The sequence below is a fragment of the Caenorhabditis elegans genome, chromosome IV (genome assembly GCF_000002985.6).
Source record: "Caenorhabditis elegans chromosome IV".
In the NCBI taxonomy this organism is placed as follows: Eukaryota; Metazoa; Nematoda; class Chromadorea; order Rhabditida; family Rhabditidae; genus Caenorhabditis; species Caenorhabditis elegans.
Window position 1 is genome coordinate 379,080 of NC_003282.8, and position 14,789 is coordinate 393,868.

The window sequence follows — 14,789 nt, forward strand, 5'->3', positions numbered from 1 at the left end:
TGCTCACAATCCCCCACCAGATTTGATGATATCTGTGGGTGCGTGTGCATCCACGCTGTTTCCACGATAAATGTACGCAACGCCTTGTGGTTATAGGTTAGGGTTATTACAATGATCACGAGCAAAGATTTCTTTGTGCCGTAAAAGACAAGAACACGAGTGAGAAGTGAAAAATCTTTGAAAGTTCCATGACAATGTGGGTGAATTGTGGAAGAATTCCGAGAAAAAATTATATAAAATTTGATTAATTCGAGCTTTTCTAGGTGTGCTATTGATAAGTTCATTTTCAATATAAATTCCTTTTAAATACAGAGAAACAACGAAACTCATAAAAATAGAATAAAATTGTCAAAGGTTTCGATATTTCTGCCAATTTTGTACGGAAATTTTGATCATTCCTGTTCAAAAATGGTGAACCTCTATGATTTTCCGTCTGAAAATCACGAAATTCCAAGCTTCTTCAACTAATTACTCAAATCAGGGGAGAAATTACCCCACAACCTCCGAATAGCAGACTTACAACTGAATTTCTGTATTTTTTGACTCAATTAAATGAAAACATTTTTTTTTACACAGAAAAATGCAATTTCAATCGAAAAAACGAAAAATTCTGTTCAAAAACAAAGAAATCCCAAAAAATGAGAACTCAAAAAGATGTAAATAAACAAGAATATTCAAACTGCCGCCACCAATTGGCGTATCGTGGCGAGACCCTTTCAAGTAAAGTGACGCGCCTTTAATTAGAGTTTTAATTTTAATTTGAGAAAACATTCGGTTTTTATCCGTTTTTCAGCTAGATCTTGACAATTAATTCGTTATAATTGGTATATATATTTATTTACTACAGAAAAAAATCACAGAATAGTATATATTTATTTACTACAAAAAAAATCACAGATATATTGGTGCAAATAGAGAAAATTCAATGGAAAAAGTAATTAATTAGAAGTTGAAGGTGGAGCTGAATAAGTTGCGTCAATGTACAGAGCGATAACCTCGTCCACTACTGATTTTGGTACTTGCGCAGCCATTCCATACATCGCAGCCATTCCACTGTCAGCTTTTTGTTCACCTTTTGCAGCGAGTTCTTCACAAATCTTCTCAAGGTCGACGGCGAACGCATTCACAACTTCCTCGTTCGCTTGATTGATTGTCAAACAAATGTGGATTCTGAAACAAAAAATTTAGCAAGCTGATAACTCATAAAATTGATAAACATACGCCGCTGGATTCTGCAGAGTGTTCAAATTCCATCCGAGCTTCATCATTTTGTCAGAAACTTCGTAGATATTCACACCATTTCCGGAGAACGCCACCAATGAAACATCCGATTTTCCATAAGGCTTGATCCATTTGATTTTCTCAATTTTCTCGGCCAGCATTCGTGTATGCTTCACAATTTGAGCACATCTTCGAACATATTCGTCTCGACCGAAGGATAAAAGTGTGGCCCAGGCGACGGCAGTGTTGGCTCCAGCTCGGGATCCTAAGGGATCTCTTTGATTCTATTGAAGCTACTAAAACATTCTTCAAACCTGCAATAGTCGGGGTGGCATAGATGCCTCCACACCAATCGGCAACCGAGAAATACTGGAAGTGATGAAGTTCCTTGGAACGATACATGACAATCGATGAACCTTTCGGTGTGCATCCGTACTGAAAGATTTTGAATTGAAGGAAAAAAATGGATAGAACTGTATCCAACCTTATGAGTATCACACGAAATAGATGTAACACCGGGATTTCTGAAATCGAATACAGGAATCAGGTATCCGGCGTCATTCATAAATGGAATCATGAATCCACCAAGACATGCGTCCACGTGGACCGGGATTCCATACTTTTTGCCGAGCTGAAAGTGTAAACGTTCGATTAAGTAATCAAAAAAGGCCATTTTTTGGACTAGCATCTGTGAGTTTTTTTAAAAATTATTTTAAGTTAGAAAAAAGTATCGTATTTTTGCTGAATTCAATTAGAGTTCCCGCTCACAATGTAATTTTGTTCAGTCATTTCTCTATTTTTTCCGCGATATTGAGGCGGGAATTTCCAGTACCTTAGCAATTTCCGGAATTGGATCAATTGTGCCTGATGGGAAGTTAGGCGCTGAGCCAACCAACATACAAACATTCGAATCAATTAGTCTCTCCATTTCTTTTAAATCGACACGATTATCCGAATCAACTGGAACGTGGCGAAGACGCATTCCGCATAGATGGGCGGCCTTATCAAATGCCGCGTGAGCTGTTTTACATGCCAAAATAACTGGATGTTCAATGCCAAGAGAGTGTGCACGATTTCTGTAGAGTTTGCAAAATTGAATTTTAAGAGTTGAATAAATGCTTACCGATACGAAAAGCATGCCATAATAATACTTTCAGTACCACCAGAAGTTACACTTCCACTAGAATCTTCTGGTCCATTATACAGGTTCAGAACCATTCGAATAAGTTCTGCCTCCATTTTACGAGCTCCCGGAAAGACGTCAGGGTGGAGGGGATTCGAGAACGCATACTTTTCGTAAATCTGGATATAAAAGATGGCAATTTTTATTTTAAGAAATGTCTAGTTTCAAAATTATTTTCATGTAGCTAATATTTCTTGGCGGAAACCATCCAATTTTCTAGAAATTTCTTGAAAATTGACAAACTAAATGATTTCTAAAACGTCCAAAATTCAATTTTTGAATATCTGAATCGGATTCAAGGCGCATTTTTTTTGTCGACAAGTTCGGCAAATTTTAAATTCCGGCAATATCCCGATTTGCCGTTTGCCGGATATCAGATTTGCCGGAAATGTTTAGAGGGACTATTTAGATGACGGAAACACATAAAACTGTGCCTCTTTGAAATATTTTCCCCGTTTTCTTTAGATATTTTCATATAATTTACTGACTTTTCAAAAAAGATGTTAATAGGGATATTCATAGGATGCGTACAATTTTGCCTGAAATTTCCAGAAAAATGTGCAAAACCACAATTTGCCGAATATTTCTGGCAATCGCCGTTTTTCAGGCAAAGGCAAATCGGCAACTGACCGGTTTGCAGGAAATTTCAATTACCGCAATTTGCCGGTTTGCAGGAAATTTCAATTCAGCCGATTTGCCGGTTTGCCGGAAATTTCAATTCCGGCAATTTGCCGGTTTGCAGGAAATTTCAATTACGGCAATTTGCCGGTTTGCAGGAAATTTCAATTCCGCCAATTCGCCGGTTTGCAGGAAATTTTAATTACGGAAATTTGTCGGTTTGCCGGAAATTTCAATTCCGTCAATTTGCCAACTTGCAGGAAATTTCCATTCCGGCAATTTGCCGATTTGCAGGAAATTTCCATTCCGGCGATTTGCCGATTTGCCGGAAAAAATCGTTTGTCGCCCCTGATCTGAATTGGATTCAAAGCTTCCCTACAGGATATACTATGTAGCTATTTACAAGAGAATATATTTGAGAGCTAAGATTTTGAAAAATTCTAGAATTTCTAAACCTTTCCAAGCAAATTAATGTGTTCAGCATGACGATCAGTATAAACCGCTCCAGATACTCGTCCTCCGTCAATGTTAAATGTGTTGTAATCCTCATATTTTTTCGCCAGTTCCATAATTGAGTCCTGAGATAATGGAGCGATGGGAAGAGCTGAAAAATAGAATTAATGAATTGGTTAATTAATAAATGTTCAAACAAACTGGAAATGAATTGCTTGTCCTTATCATCCTTATGAATCGATTCAATAAGCTTTGGCTTCTCAGCAGCCAGCTCTTTTTCGATTTTATCCCGAACAGCTGGAAGTTTTCGAAGAAGTGAGAATACATAAGCTCCCATGCTGAAAATTTCATTTTGATATTTCTAAAATTCGCAAGAAAACACTTGCCGTTTCAAAATTGGATCCTCGCTTTTTCGGTACAAATGGACGACTTTTGTATAGACAAGGGTACCCCCAAAAGCGGCCAACACTAGAACAACCGGATCATACCGAGAAAGTCTGAAAATCTTGAATTAGTAATTTCCAAATATCTAATTTTTGTTTAAAATTCACCTATCATTTATCATGTGATAGTGCATTTTTGTCAAGTCGACAATAATTTCGGTTGTGTGCTTAACCGAATCCATTGTAACCTGAAAATTAATTTATTGTGGTATTTTTCAAATGAAACCAAGTGTGCGCCTTTAAGGAGTGCTGTAGTTTCGATATATCGCGAACTAATATTTTCTTATTTATACATACCCTTCAAAAACAAAGTGTGAAGAAAAATTACCAAACCACGAGAAACTACTGTGCCACTTAAAGGCGCACACTCCTTTTCAATTGAAATTAGTCGTGGCACACAAACATCAAAATTTGGAAATGAAACCAACTTCACGAAAAAAAACTTTTTTCAGAAACAAAACGGTAAAGTATACTGATAAGAATATGATACGTGGTCATTATCACAAAAATCGAAAAGAAACGAAAAATCATGGATGAATTTATGGGAATTTCTTGGAGAGACACAGAGAAAATTACAAATGTTTGTGCACATGAATGTGCATAGAAACATAGAAAAAGGTACAGGTACAGGGGTACAAAACAGAACAAATAAATAATAGGACATGGCAGAACTTTTGGAAGGAAGTGGAGTAGAAATTTTGCATTAAAATGATTTTAAAAAATTGAATTGTTGATCATCCTCTTCATCCTGTGGTTTATGTTTTCTGAGAATTGCTCCCGGAGCAGGATAGGGTCTTTGTTGGAAAAGTGGTCCACCAGCAGTCACGTCGGCTCCTGTTACGTGATCAACGCGAAGGCCATCCGACCATTTTTCACTGAAATAGGGTAGAAAATCAGATTTTGTTGCTCGAATATTATTCGATTTTGCGTAAAAAACGTGGTTTGCGTTTTTTTGAAGCTATTTCCGAAAATTCAGATGAAAAATTATAATTTTCTGAAGAAAAACTATAAATTTATCTAAAATTAGACCGCTGCAACACGGAAAAGTTGGCGAAATTAGAAAATTTTCAATTTTTGAATCCAATTCTCGAAAATTCCAACTTTTTCGCTTCAGAAACGGAGCGCAGCTTACACTGGAGCGCCTCCATGAGCTCCTGGATCCATTGGATCAATTCCTTTCCTTTTTGCTCTTTTCAGTCGATCCTTATTTGTCATTTCCTGTAACTCGTCTTCATCTGAATCTGGACCCTGTGACGTCATCGGATCACGTCGCTTCCGCTTTTCAGCATTATTGCCACGTGATTGCTTATCATCATTCCCTCCGCGTGAAGTTTTCTTGTTGTGGAAATTTCTGCGGCGAGCGGCATTGTTCTCCTGGAAAAAAAATATATAGTTTTAAAGAATAAATGTTCCGAAATGAGTATTTAAAGGCGCTCGGATCCTTTTGGATGGGAACAACTTTTCCGGCGGTTAGACCCATCCGAGTAAATCTGATAAATCTGTGTGCCTTTAAGTACGATTTCAGCATCTAATTCTACCTCAGATGCGTGAGAATCTCCGAAAAGCACTGTAGCATGCTCTCTGGCGATTCGAGGAGCTGGATCACTAATTATAGCTCGTGGATGACGCGGAGAATACCAACAAACCTGAAAAAATTTTTTTTTAAATCTGGAAATTATTCTGCTACTCACCTCATCTGTTGTTTTATTCCAGAAGTAATACTTCGCAAGTCCCTCATCATAGACTTCAACTCAGTTTTCGTGAAGTAGAAACTTTGCAAGGATTCTGTTCTTATTCTGTACATATCTCTCGGGCAAACTACAAAAAATAGCTATTTTAAAATAATTTTTCTCTAAAATTCAATACAAACCGATATTCCGGAGTTCCATCGACCCAATGACAATAGAAAAATTCGAGGCGAACGTGATATCGATTCCATTTATTCGGACAATCAGGTGCTCCAGCCAAATTTTCTTAGAAACTTCTGGCGGAATGCGCATTTCCTGTAAAATAAATACAATTAATCAGAACAACGAGAATGCCGTTGACATTTTCAAAAGCTTAAAAATTAAAAATGATGAGGTATGAGGAAAAAAATTTATAGTGTAAATCAAAATAAAAATGAGATTTTTCAATGTTTGTAAATAAACAAAAAAAAAGTTTTAAAGCATTAAATGCATAATTTAACGAGGCCCCACGAAAAGGGGAGCAGAACGAAAAGGGGATCTGCAAAAAAGGGATCTGCGAAAAGGGGAGATACTAATAGGGGAGATACGAAAAGGGGAGCAACGAAAAGGGGAGCTGGGCCAAACGCACAAAACGCTTTTTTATTCTCATTCAACGCACGACCTTGTTATAACCACACTCTGTTATTACGCATCGCGCGTTGTTTAGCGTAAAATACAAAAATAATGCGTGCGTTGAATGAGAATAAAAAAGCGTTTTGTGCGTTTGGCACAGTGCCAGCTCCCCTTTTCGTATCTCCCCTTTTCGCAGATCCCCTTTTTGCAGATCCCCTTTTCGTTCTGCTCCCCTTTTCGTGGGGCCTCAATTTAACCCGTAAACCTACACAAAACTTAAAGGCGCACACAGTTATTTCGCTGCGTACGTTGACTTCGTGGCGAGACGTCGAATGAGTATCCAACGCTTAAGCATTGCCTGTGCTATTTTTCTCTCATTTTCTCTTTTTTTCGACGATTTTCTTCAATTTATCTTCAATTTTCACGCCAAACCACGTTTATCTTTTAAATTTTCAACATAACAGTTTTCAAAATTAAAAATACAAGTATTGTCGTCTTTCTAAAGCATTTTTCTCAATTTTCTGGCCAAAATTAAATAATTCGCTCCATTTTCGTTGTTGACAATTTTAAAACTACAATTCAAATTTATTTTGCAGGTAATATTCATCACGATGGGTGACGTCGTTACTATCAGAACGAGAAAGGTTCTCACCAATAAGCTTCTCTACAGAAAGCAGATGGTTAGTTTTTAATTTCGAAAATGTTCGTAAAATGTTTGTTTTAAGTTGGTGATTTGCGAATTGCTTTGATATCACTACCGTTTTAACATGAATGGTTAACCTATTTTTCATTTCAGGTTGTCGAGGTGATCCACCCAGGGCGTCCAACTGTCCCGAAGGCTGATATCCGTGAAAAGATCGCCAAGCTTTATAAGACCACTCCAGACACGGTTATCCCATTCGGATTCGAATCCAAGATCGGAGGAGGAAAGTCGAAGGGGTTCGCTCTCGTATACGACACGATTGACTTCGCCAAGAAGTTTGAGCCGAAGTACAGACTCGTTCGCGTAAGTTACTTTTCTGAATAAGAACGGAATTTTTGATAGATGACTTCTTAGTCTAAATTGATAGACAAATTCCTACGTTCAGCCTTTCTGAAGAGTTCTCTTTTCATTCGTTAATCCGTGCTTTTCCAGATGGGACTTGCCACCAAGGTCGAGAAGCCAGGACGCAAGCAACGTAAGGAGAGAAAGAACAGACAAAAGAAGGTCCGAGGAACCGCCAAGGCCAAGGTCTCTGCTGGAAAGAAGTAAATCTGCAAAACTTTTTGTTGATTTCTATTGTTAACTTCAGTAAACGATTTTACTACAGAATTGTTTTCGTTTTTTATTGTTGTACTTGAGTTGGTATTCCTCTCATATTTCATTTCCATGCGGTTGTCTTATTCCTTTTTTAATGGTTTATGCTATTTCACTTCAGGTCGTCGAGGTTATCCGCCCAGGACGTCCAACTGTCCCAAAGGCTGATATCCGTAAGGAGATCACCAAGCTCTATAAGACCACTTCAGACACTGTCATTCCATTTGGATTCGAGTCATAGATCGGAGGAGGAAAGTCGAAGGGGGTTCACTCTTGTTTACGACACGTTTGACTTCGCCAATAAGTATCAGCCAGAGCACAGCTCCGTAAGTTTCATTTTTGAAGAGGAACTGCAATTCAAGTGGTGTCGTGAAATTAAGGAGTACACTGCATTATTCAAGTAACTTCAAAAACATGTATTCAATATTTCCGACATTTTTCCAGTTCTTTTATCATAGTTGTTCTCATGCTACGACAATTTTTGTGAATTTTCACCACTTTGATGTCTCGAACTACTTGAATACCCCATTAGTTGTGATTTCTCTTCAAATTGTCTTTTTCAGAATCATGATGGGGCCTCAACAAGCCGGACTTCAATCTCGAGAAGGAAAGAAAAGCGGAGAAGAGAACAAGCTCCGAAGGTGCCAGAACCGACCGCAGATGAAATAGAAGCAAAGGAAGAAGAATATAAGAAGAACAAGAGCGAGTACTACAAGAGACGAAACGAGGTGAAGACCGAAGAAGCTAGAGAGGTATGTTATAAACGTACTCCATTTATGATTAGAACCTAATTGTTTCAATTATTCAGAGGAGAAGAGTTAGGGACAGCGAGACTGATGCATGGAAGAAGGCGATACGAGATGCTGGTCAGTCCCCGGATCCGAAACGCGCGCCACGCTACTCACCACCACCGTCTTCGACTCCCACTCCAACCCCACCACCGTCGTCGTCTTCGTCCCCCACTCCAACCCCTTTGAGACGTTCGCCGCGGTTCCAAACCTCGAACAACTAATCTCCTTCCTGCTGAATTAAATTTTTAACTAACCCACATTTCTTGTATATTTGTATATTGCAAACACTTCCCACATCCCATCCCAGCATCCCACACCCATTTGTATACTATTAGGGACAATACGGGGTTTCCACATTACATGTAGAGTGAATAAATCTTGTACTATATTTGTTTTCTAATCTCCTTCCCGCAGAAAACCCACATTTCTTGTACATTTAAATGTTATAAAAACTGCACCCCGCACTCATTTGTATAAAAATTATTAGGGACAATACGGGTGAGTTCCCCTCTTTTATATTTATTTTTCTATTTTATTACTGTGAATAAATCTTTTTATATTTTTTTTCAGAGTTTGAACATCGAAATTGGTAAGAATTTTTGTTTTCTATTTTCATTGTTAAATTGGAGTTGATCCTTCTCCTTCGTATTTGAACAATTACTGACTAATTTCCTCCGAATGCAAATGCATGATTCTAGAACAAAAAATGTCTTCTCGATCTACAGGAAGCTTTGATGAAATATCACAGTGTAAGAGCAAATTGAAGATAAACATTTATAGTAATATTTCAGACATCCAACGTCTCCGAGAGGAACGCCGTCTCACAGAATCGTCGATTCGAAAAATGGAAAAAGAGAAAAGTGATTTGAATGAGAAGATTGATGAGCTGACGACAAGAAAATGCTCCGTAGATGCACGTCTTCAAGCTGAGAACGAGAGAGCTGAGCGCCAAGATAGAGGTCTCAAAGAGGTGGATTTTATTATTTTAGCTTTGAAAATTCATCATTAAACTGTTCAGGCGGAGACGACGTATGCAAAACTAGTCGAATCGCAAAAGACGTTGGTGGACTTTGTGCGCAAAGAGTATCAGGATACGAAACATCAGAAATATTGAACTCTGAACAACTGTCTCCCAAAAATGCCTGTAAATATATCAATTATCGACATAACTTCACTTAACTTCTACAAATACGGTCTCATTTTTTGTATTTCACTTTACTTCCGATCTGTATTTCAATTATTACCAAATTCTCTGTTGATCTCTCCGATGATCTCTTTTCTATTGTACATTTTTATTTAATTCTTTCTGCAAAAGAGATTTAAATCCTAATTTTATTTACAAAAAAAAACGACAACAACAATGGAAATCGGAGTTATAATAATTCCTGCATTATTCTTATTCTCCTATGACACTCTGTCATTCCAAAAAACTCAACAAGCTCAGAAATTGGTGGTCCTTTTTTCGAGCCAATCAATGAGATTCTCACGATTCCCATTGCTTTCGCCAGATTAAGTTGATGATTCTTCGCGAGATATTCAAGAGATTCAGAGTTGAAAACTTCAATTTCCAGAAGACTGTTCAAAATATTTCTGAGATCGACATTTGGATGAGATTCCTTGAGAAGCTGTGAGGATTGAGGTCGAGTAAAAAACCAACTGAATTCTGTACTCAATGAGCTCAAGAATCCAAAGTTTTCTTCCTTTGCCTTTAAGAAAGTGACGATTTTTTGAATATCTTCTCGCGATGTGGAGTAATTCGATTTTTTATTCAAAATATCAATAATCCTGGGATACAATTCTTTGAAATCCGATTTTTGAAAAGCCATTCTCGAGTATTTTTGCAAAACGTCAGAATCTAGCAGCAAATTCCTTCTTCCCAGCAGGCTCAAATCAAACTGTTCAATCATTTCGTCCAGTGAATAAAAGTGTTCGGCATCAAAATTCCGAATACCGGCTCCATTTCTGATCATCAGATTAAGTACCGCTTCCGGTAGAGCACCAAGTTGTTCGGAATAGTAGCTCACAAACGCGTCTTTGTCTCTTTTTGACAATTTCTTTGTAGCTGATCGCATGATTAGTGAAAGATGAACGAATTTCGGCGGAGTCCAGTTGAATGCTCTGCAAAAAAATGTTTAATTTTAATTTTTATATTAAAATAATTGTATACTTTCTTACTTGTACAAAATTGTATGTTTTCCTGTACTGCTGAGCCACTCCATTCCACGAATAACATGCGAGATTTCCATTTTTCGGTCGTCTATCACATTTGCTAGATGATATGTGGGAAAACCATCGGATTTTAAAAGCACCGGGTCACTTTCATCGATAAACTGATTTACCGAACCGAATACTTCATCCTGAAAAAATATTCTCAAAGTTTTCGTTTTCGTTTTTTATTTCCTACGTGGAACTGAACATTTTGCTTGTCCAACTTGAATCGAATCACGAACTTTTCTCCATTTTGCTCCATTTTAACCGCATCTCTAGATGATAAATTTGCGCATTTTCGATCATATTTTGGAATTTCTCCTCGTTTTTCCGCAGTTTTTCTTAACAAATCCAGTCGGTTTTCAGAGCAAAAACATCGATATGCGTGGCCAGAATCTATTAGTCTATAGGCGGCATTTCGATATATTTCTAGTCGCTTTGATTGCTCATATGGTCCAAATTTTCCGCCTTCACGTGGTCCTTCATCCGGTAATAAATTGTAGAAATTCAGAGAGGAATAAATCTTTAAAATTAGCAATAATTATTTAAATTATTGGAAATTGAGACTGGCCTGATCCTGAGCATCATCCACAAAACGTGTTCTATCAGTATCTTCGATTCTCAGAATGAAATCGCCGCCATACTTCTTGGCAAACAAATAATTGAAAAATGCGGTTCTCAGTCCACCAATGTGCAAATGTCCAGTTGGGGAGGGAGCAAAACGTACTCGTACCTTTAAAATTTATTTTTTATTCATTCATATATTTTTTAAATTTATTTTAAAAACTCACATTTTGCTTTAAAAATCCGGTTAGCTTCATAATTTCTATTGAGGGGTGCGGTTTCGATAGCGCAAAGGCGCGGCGCGTCTATTTGCAAGTCACCGCGCAGTCATTCGCAATGCGCCGCGCGGCTTTTCGCAAGGCTGCCGCACGCTTTTGTTGTCTTCTTGTTGATTATGGAATAAAAAAATTAATGGATATTCAATAAAAGTGCTTCATAAAAGGAAAAAATGCTCCGCGAGCTTGTAAAAAAACGTGAGTTCGTGCCCATTTTGTAAAAAATCGTGAAGAATATTTTCAGAAATCATAGAAAACATCCTTCGACCGCAAAACTATGACTCGAAGCTCGGACATCGAAAGTTTAGCGTGTTGGTGCTTGACAAGAGTGCGATGGTCGTAGTCAACTCGTGTTTAAGCCTGAATGAAGTGTTTGAGGGTGGGAAATCATCTATGGAGTTAAAAATAATAATTTTTTGCAGAAGGCGTCACTCTTGTTGAAGATCTAACCCGAAATCGTGAGCCAATGCCATCAATGGACGCAATTTATATAATATCACCGGTCGCGGAGTCTATCGATATTCTAATCAATGATTTCTCGCGAAAAACCAAGTTTAATCCCGGAAATTCTTATCGAAGTGCTCACATTTTCTTCCTGGATCCTTGCTGCGATGAATTATTCGAAAAACTTTCGAAAAGTCCTGCAGTAAAATGGATCAAAACTCTTAAGGAATTAAATCTGAATTTAAAACCAGTTGAGAGTCAGATTTTCACTGTAAACTCTCAATTTCGTGGAGATATGACGAAAACAGCCGATGGAATTGTTAGCTTGTGTGCGACACTAAATATCCATCCTACTTTACGATTTCAGTCAGATTTTGCTCAAAGTTCAGAAATATGTCAGAGAGTTGAACAAAAATTGAAGGAATTTGGCAATGAGGGGATGGGAACGGACGCAGAGCTTGTTGTTTTAGGTACGGTTTCAAAATTAAACTTAAACAAACACAGAATTAATTTTTGTGCTTTTTGAGCTGAAAAAGATTTTTTTAACCGAAAAATCCGAATCTTTAGCTTTGTTATATTAAAATTGGATAATTTTCCAAAAAATTAGATTTTCTGAGCATCTTTGCCCAAAAAATGTTGATTTCTTTGCCTTTTCGGCTAAACAACGATTTTTTAAACCTTTATGAGCTGAAAAACTGAGTTTTAAAAGCCTAATTTTTGCTCTAATTTTTCAATGTTGTTGAAATTTTGAGATTTTTGAGCATTTTTTTTGCGAAAAAAATGGATCACTATTTTCAGATCGCAGTTTTGATCTGGTATCCCCATTGCTCCACGAGGTGACACTTCAAGCAATGGTCGTTGATGTCACAGCTTTTAAAGACGGAGTTTATAGATACACGGAAGCCGGCGATTCAAAAGAAGTTTTTCCTGAAGAAAATTAATATGTTTTAAATGTTTTTATTTCAGATTGTCCTAGACGAAAAAGATCAGAATTGGCTTGATCTCCGCCATAAGCTTCTGCCTGAAGTGATGAAAAGTGTTAATAAGATGGTTAAAGATTTCAAGAATACGAATAAAACTGAACCTGAAAACATTAAAAATCAATCGTCAAAGGATTTCTCGACGACCGTACGAACTCTACAGCCATATTTGAAAATGAAGGCAAAAATGGCAGCGTATATTAGTTTGACGGAAGAATGTCGATCCAAATATTTTGATTCTTTAGAAAAAATTATTGGTAAATAATTTTATAAATAATTTTAATTTCAGTAGATTGTGGGAAAAACTTTTGAATATTGATGAAAACTCCAAAGCAACAAAAGGAGCGCATCCTTTTGAACTTAGCAAACAATTGTAGCGGCGCAAAAATCACATAATCTCGCGTATTTATAATAAACATTTAAACGAGAATTCACTGTCATCATTTCAGCTTTGGAGCAAGATATGGCCGTTGAGCATACGCCGGAACACGTACGTATCACGGATTCTCAAGCAGTTGGACGACTTTCCACGTTTATTTTACCAGCAATTCCGACTGAAACTCGTCTTCGATTGATTCTCATTTTTATGTTGACTATCGGAAAGGATAAAGATGAACAATACTTCAATCGACTTCTACATCACACCGATATTCCTGAATCGGAATTTCAGATTATTAAGAGAATGCTCATTTGGAGAGATGTCAGAGTCTTTTTTAAAATTGTATTCATCTTCTTTTTTCAGAAAACTCAGAAATCTCAATTCCAACATCGCCGACCACCACCAGAAGACGAGAGGTTTATCGCGAGTCGTTGGGATCCGAAAATCAAAAATCTTATCGAAGAAATTTACGAAAGACGATTGGACGAGCGGGAGTTCAAAGTAGCTGGTAAGAAATCGACGTCTGACTTCCGGCCGGCAGCAAGTGCGAGATATGGAAGTGGATTGGCTGGAAAACCACGCGAAAAACGAAAAATTATCATTTTTGTCGTAGGTGAGGTGATGTTTCGTTGATATATTCTGATTGGAAAGCATTTTCAGGCGGAATCACATATTCTGAAATGAGAGTCGCCTACGAGTTGTCGAAAAAGACGAACACAACAGTAATCCTGGGATCAGACGAAATTCTAACGCCGTCGTCTTTCCTGGAGTCGTTACGAGATCGAAATACTGTAAATTGCTGAAAATACTGTATTAATGTCCCCGAATATCGCTTTGTTTAAATAATATTCACAAAAAAATCTCGTTTTTCCATGTATATGATGCCATTTTCTATTTATCTCAAATAAACCACAGTTTCTATGAAAACAAAAACCTTCATTCGTAAATTATTAAGTCTCGTTACGTGGAAGTTGTAAAATCTATTTAAATTGCCTTTTCTATTGCCGAACAATTTTTCCGCGCGCCTGATTTTCTTTAAACCTCAAATAATCTTCCATTTCCTGATGTTGAAGTCGTGGAGCTGACATTGACCATTTCTAAAACAATAGAAATTTATCTTGAGACAAAATTGATTTTTTTTTAGCTCACCCGAATTTCCATAGCACCGGTATAGGCACAATACGCACCAGTTGTCACAAGCAAGAAAAGTCCAGAAGCGTAAGCATGAGCTCGAATTTTAGATGGAATTCTCATTTTTACGGATATTATGAGAGAAGGGAATCGAGGTTGCGTCAAAAATGTAGAATCGTTAAGAATTTACTCGGGTACGGTATGCAACGGTGTTTGCAGACTAGCAGGCTCATACACTTTCACGCGCAATTGCACACTTTAGGGTCATACGACTTATTTTCTCCATCAAATTTTCGTCAATTTTCGAATGTTTTAATATTTATTTGTGATTTTAATTCGTATATTCTGATAATTCTAAATTAAAAACTTATTTATACGGTCACATTAACTTATCGGCGAGATTAATGTTGCAGAAATTGGCGTTTCTTCCAGTTTAGGCCTAGAGTTAATTTTAAACAAATTTGCACAGTTTTTGTAGCGTTATTCTTTTATCATCTGTGTT

The 14,789-nt window shown here is 37.3% G+C and overlaps 7 protein-coding genes and 1 pseudogene across 9 annotated transcripts; 4 read left to right on the forward strand and 4 right to left on the reverse strand.

The window, feature by feature from the left end:
* Nucleotides 1-805: 805 nt before the first annotated feature.
* On the reverse strand, nt 806-4,106 carry spl-1 (Sphingosine-1-phosphate lyase). Its single transcript, NM_067512.8, has 10 exons — nt 4,027-4,106; nt 3,862-3,972; nt 3,677-3,813; nt 3,478-3,626; nt 2,345-2,523; nt 2,054-2,297; nt 1,706-1,852; nt 1,536-1,656; nt 1,222-1,486; nt 806-1,170 (listed from the first exon to the last, which is right to left on the reverse strand). The coding sequence occupies exons 1-10, from the start codon at nt 4,098-4,100 to the stop codon at nt 939-941; spliced, it is 1,659 nt and encodes a 552-aa protein (NP_499913.1). The 5' UTR covers nt 4,101-4,106; the 3' UTR covers nt 806-938.
* Nucleotides 4,107-4,619: 513 nt separating this feature from the next.
* pqbp-1.2 lies at nt 4,620-5,857 on the reverse strand (annotated as a pseudogene). Its single transcript has 5 exons — nt 5,789-5,857; nt 5,610-5,736; nt 5,457-5,564; nt 5,051-5,292; nt 4,620-4,793 (listed from the first exon to the last, which is right to left on the reverse strand). Coding segments are annotated over exons 1-5 (720 nt in total).
* Nucleotides 5,858-6,814: 957 nt separating this feature from the next.
* On the forward strand, nt 6,815-7,527 carry rps-24 (Small ribosomal subunit protein eS24). Its single transcript, NM_067514.8, has 3 exons — nt 6,815-6,898; nt 7,015-7,224; nt 7,354-7,527. Exons 1-3 carry the CDS (start codon nt 6,830-6,832, stop codon nt 7,468-7,470), a joined length of 396 nt encoding a protein of 131 aa, NP_499915.2. The 5' UTR covers nt 6,815-6,829; the 3' UTR covers nt 7,471-7,527.
* A 92-nt stretch (nt 7,528-7,619) lies between these two features.
* On the forward strand, nt 7,620-8,870 carry T07A9.14 (Small ribosomal subunit protein eS24; the record flags this gene model as incomplete). Its single annotated transcript, NM_001047521.5, has 3 exons — nt 7,620-7,841; nt 8,079-8,267; nt 8,324-8,870. The coding sequence occupies 3 exons, from the start codon at nt 7,620-7,622 to the stop codon at nt 8,525-8,527; spliced, it is 615 nt and encodes a 204-aa protein (NP_001040986.1). The 3' UTR covers nt 8,528-8,870.
* Nucleotides 8,871-9,004: 134 nt separating this feature from the next.
* ssna-1 (Sjogren's Syndrome Nuclear Autoantigen) lies at nt 9,005-9,637 on the forward strand (the record flags this gene model as incomplete). 2 transcript variants are annotated; one of them, NM_001028191.9, is made up of 3 exons in its annotated part: nt 9,005-9,055; nt 9,098-9,276; nt 9,325-9,634. In NM_001028191.9, the coding sequence occupies 3 exons, from the start codon at nt 9,013-9,015 to the stop codon at nt 9,418-9,420; spliced, it is 318 nt and encodes a 105-aa protein (NP_001023362.1). In that variant the 3' UTR covers nt 9,421-9,634. The 2 variants fall into 2 exon arrangements, with proteins under 2 accessions (NP_001023362.1, NP_001023361.2); NM_001028190.4 differs by lacking the exon at nt 9,005-9,055 and having other exon boundaries at nt 9,151-9,276; nt 9,325-9,637.
* Nucleotides 9,607-11,389, reverse strand: ears-2 (Nondiscriminating glutamyl-tRNA synthetase EARS2, mitochondrial). Its single transcript, NM_067516.6, has 5 exons — nt 11,306-11,389; nt 11,086-11,247; nt 10,711-11,037; nt 10,482-10,663; nt 9,607-10,424 (listed from the first exon to the last, which is right to left on the reverse strand). The coding sequence occupies exons 1-5, from the start codon at nt 11,333-11,335 to the stop codon at nt 9,680-9,682; spliced, it is 1,446 nt and encodes a 481-aa protein (NP_499917.2). The 5' UTR covers nt 11,336-11,389; the 3' UTR covers nt 9,607-9,679.
* A 91-nt stretch (nt 11,390-11,480) lies between these two features.
* Nucleotides 11,481-14,079, forward strand: uncp-18 (Syntaxin-binding protein 1). Its single transcript, NM_067517.7, has 8 exons — nt 11,481-11,551; nt 11,598-11,732; nt 11,776-12,267; nt 12,596-12,717; nt 12,764-13,034; nt 13,227-13,477; nt 13,520-13,769; nt 13,817-14,079. Exons 1-8 carry the CDS (start codon nt 11,527-11,529, stop codon nt 13,957-13,959), a joined length of 1,689 nt encoding a protein of 562 aa, NP_499918.1. The 5' UTR covers nt 11,481-11,526; the 3' UTR covers nt 13,960-14,079.
* T07A9.15 (Cytochrome c oxidase assembly protein COX14) lies at nt 14,077-14,467 on the reverse strand. The gene is made up of 2 exons (NM_001129325.3): nt 14,306-14,467; nt 14,077-14,253 (listed from the first exon to the last, which is right to left on the reverse strand). The coding sequence occupies exons 1-2, from the start codon at nt 14,408-14,410 to the stop codon at nt 14,155-14,157; spliced, it is 204 nt and encodes a 67-aa protein (NP_001122797.1). The 5' UTR covers nt 14,411-14,467; the 3' UTR covers nt 14,077-14,154.
* Nucleotides 14,468-14,789: the final 322 nt, after the last annotated feature.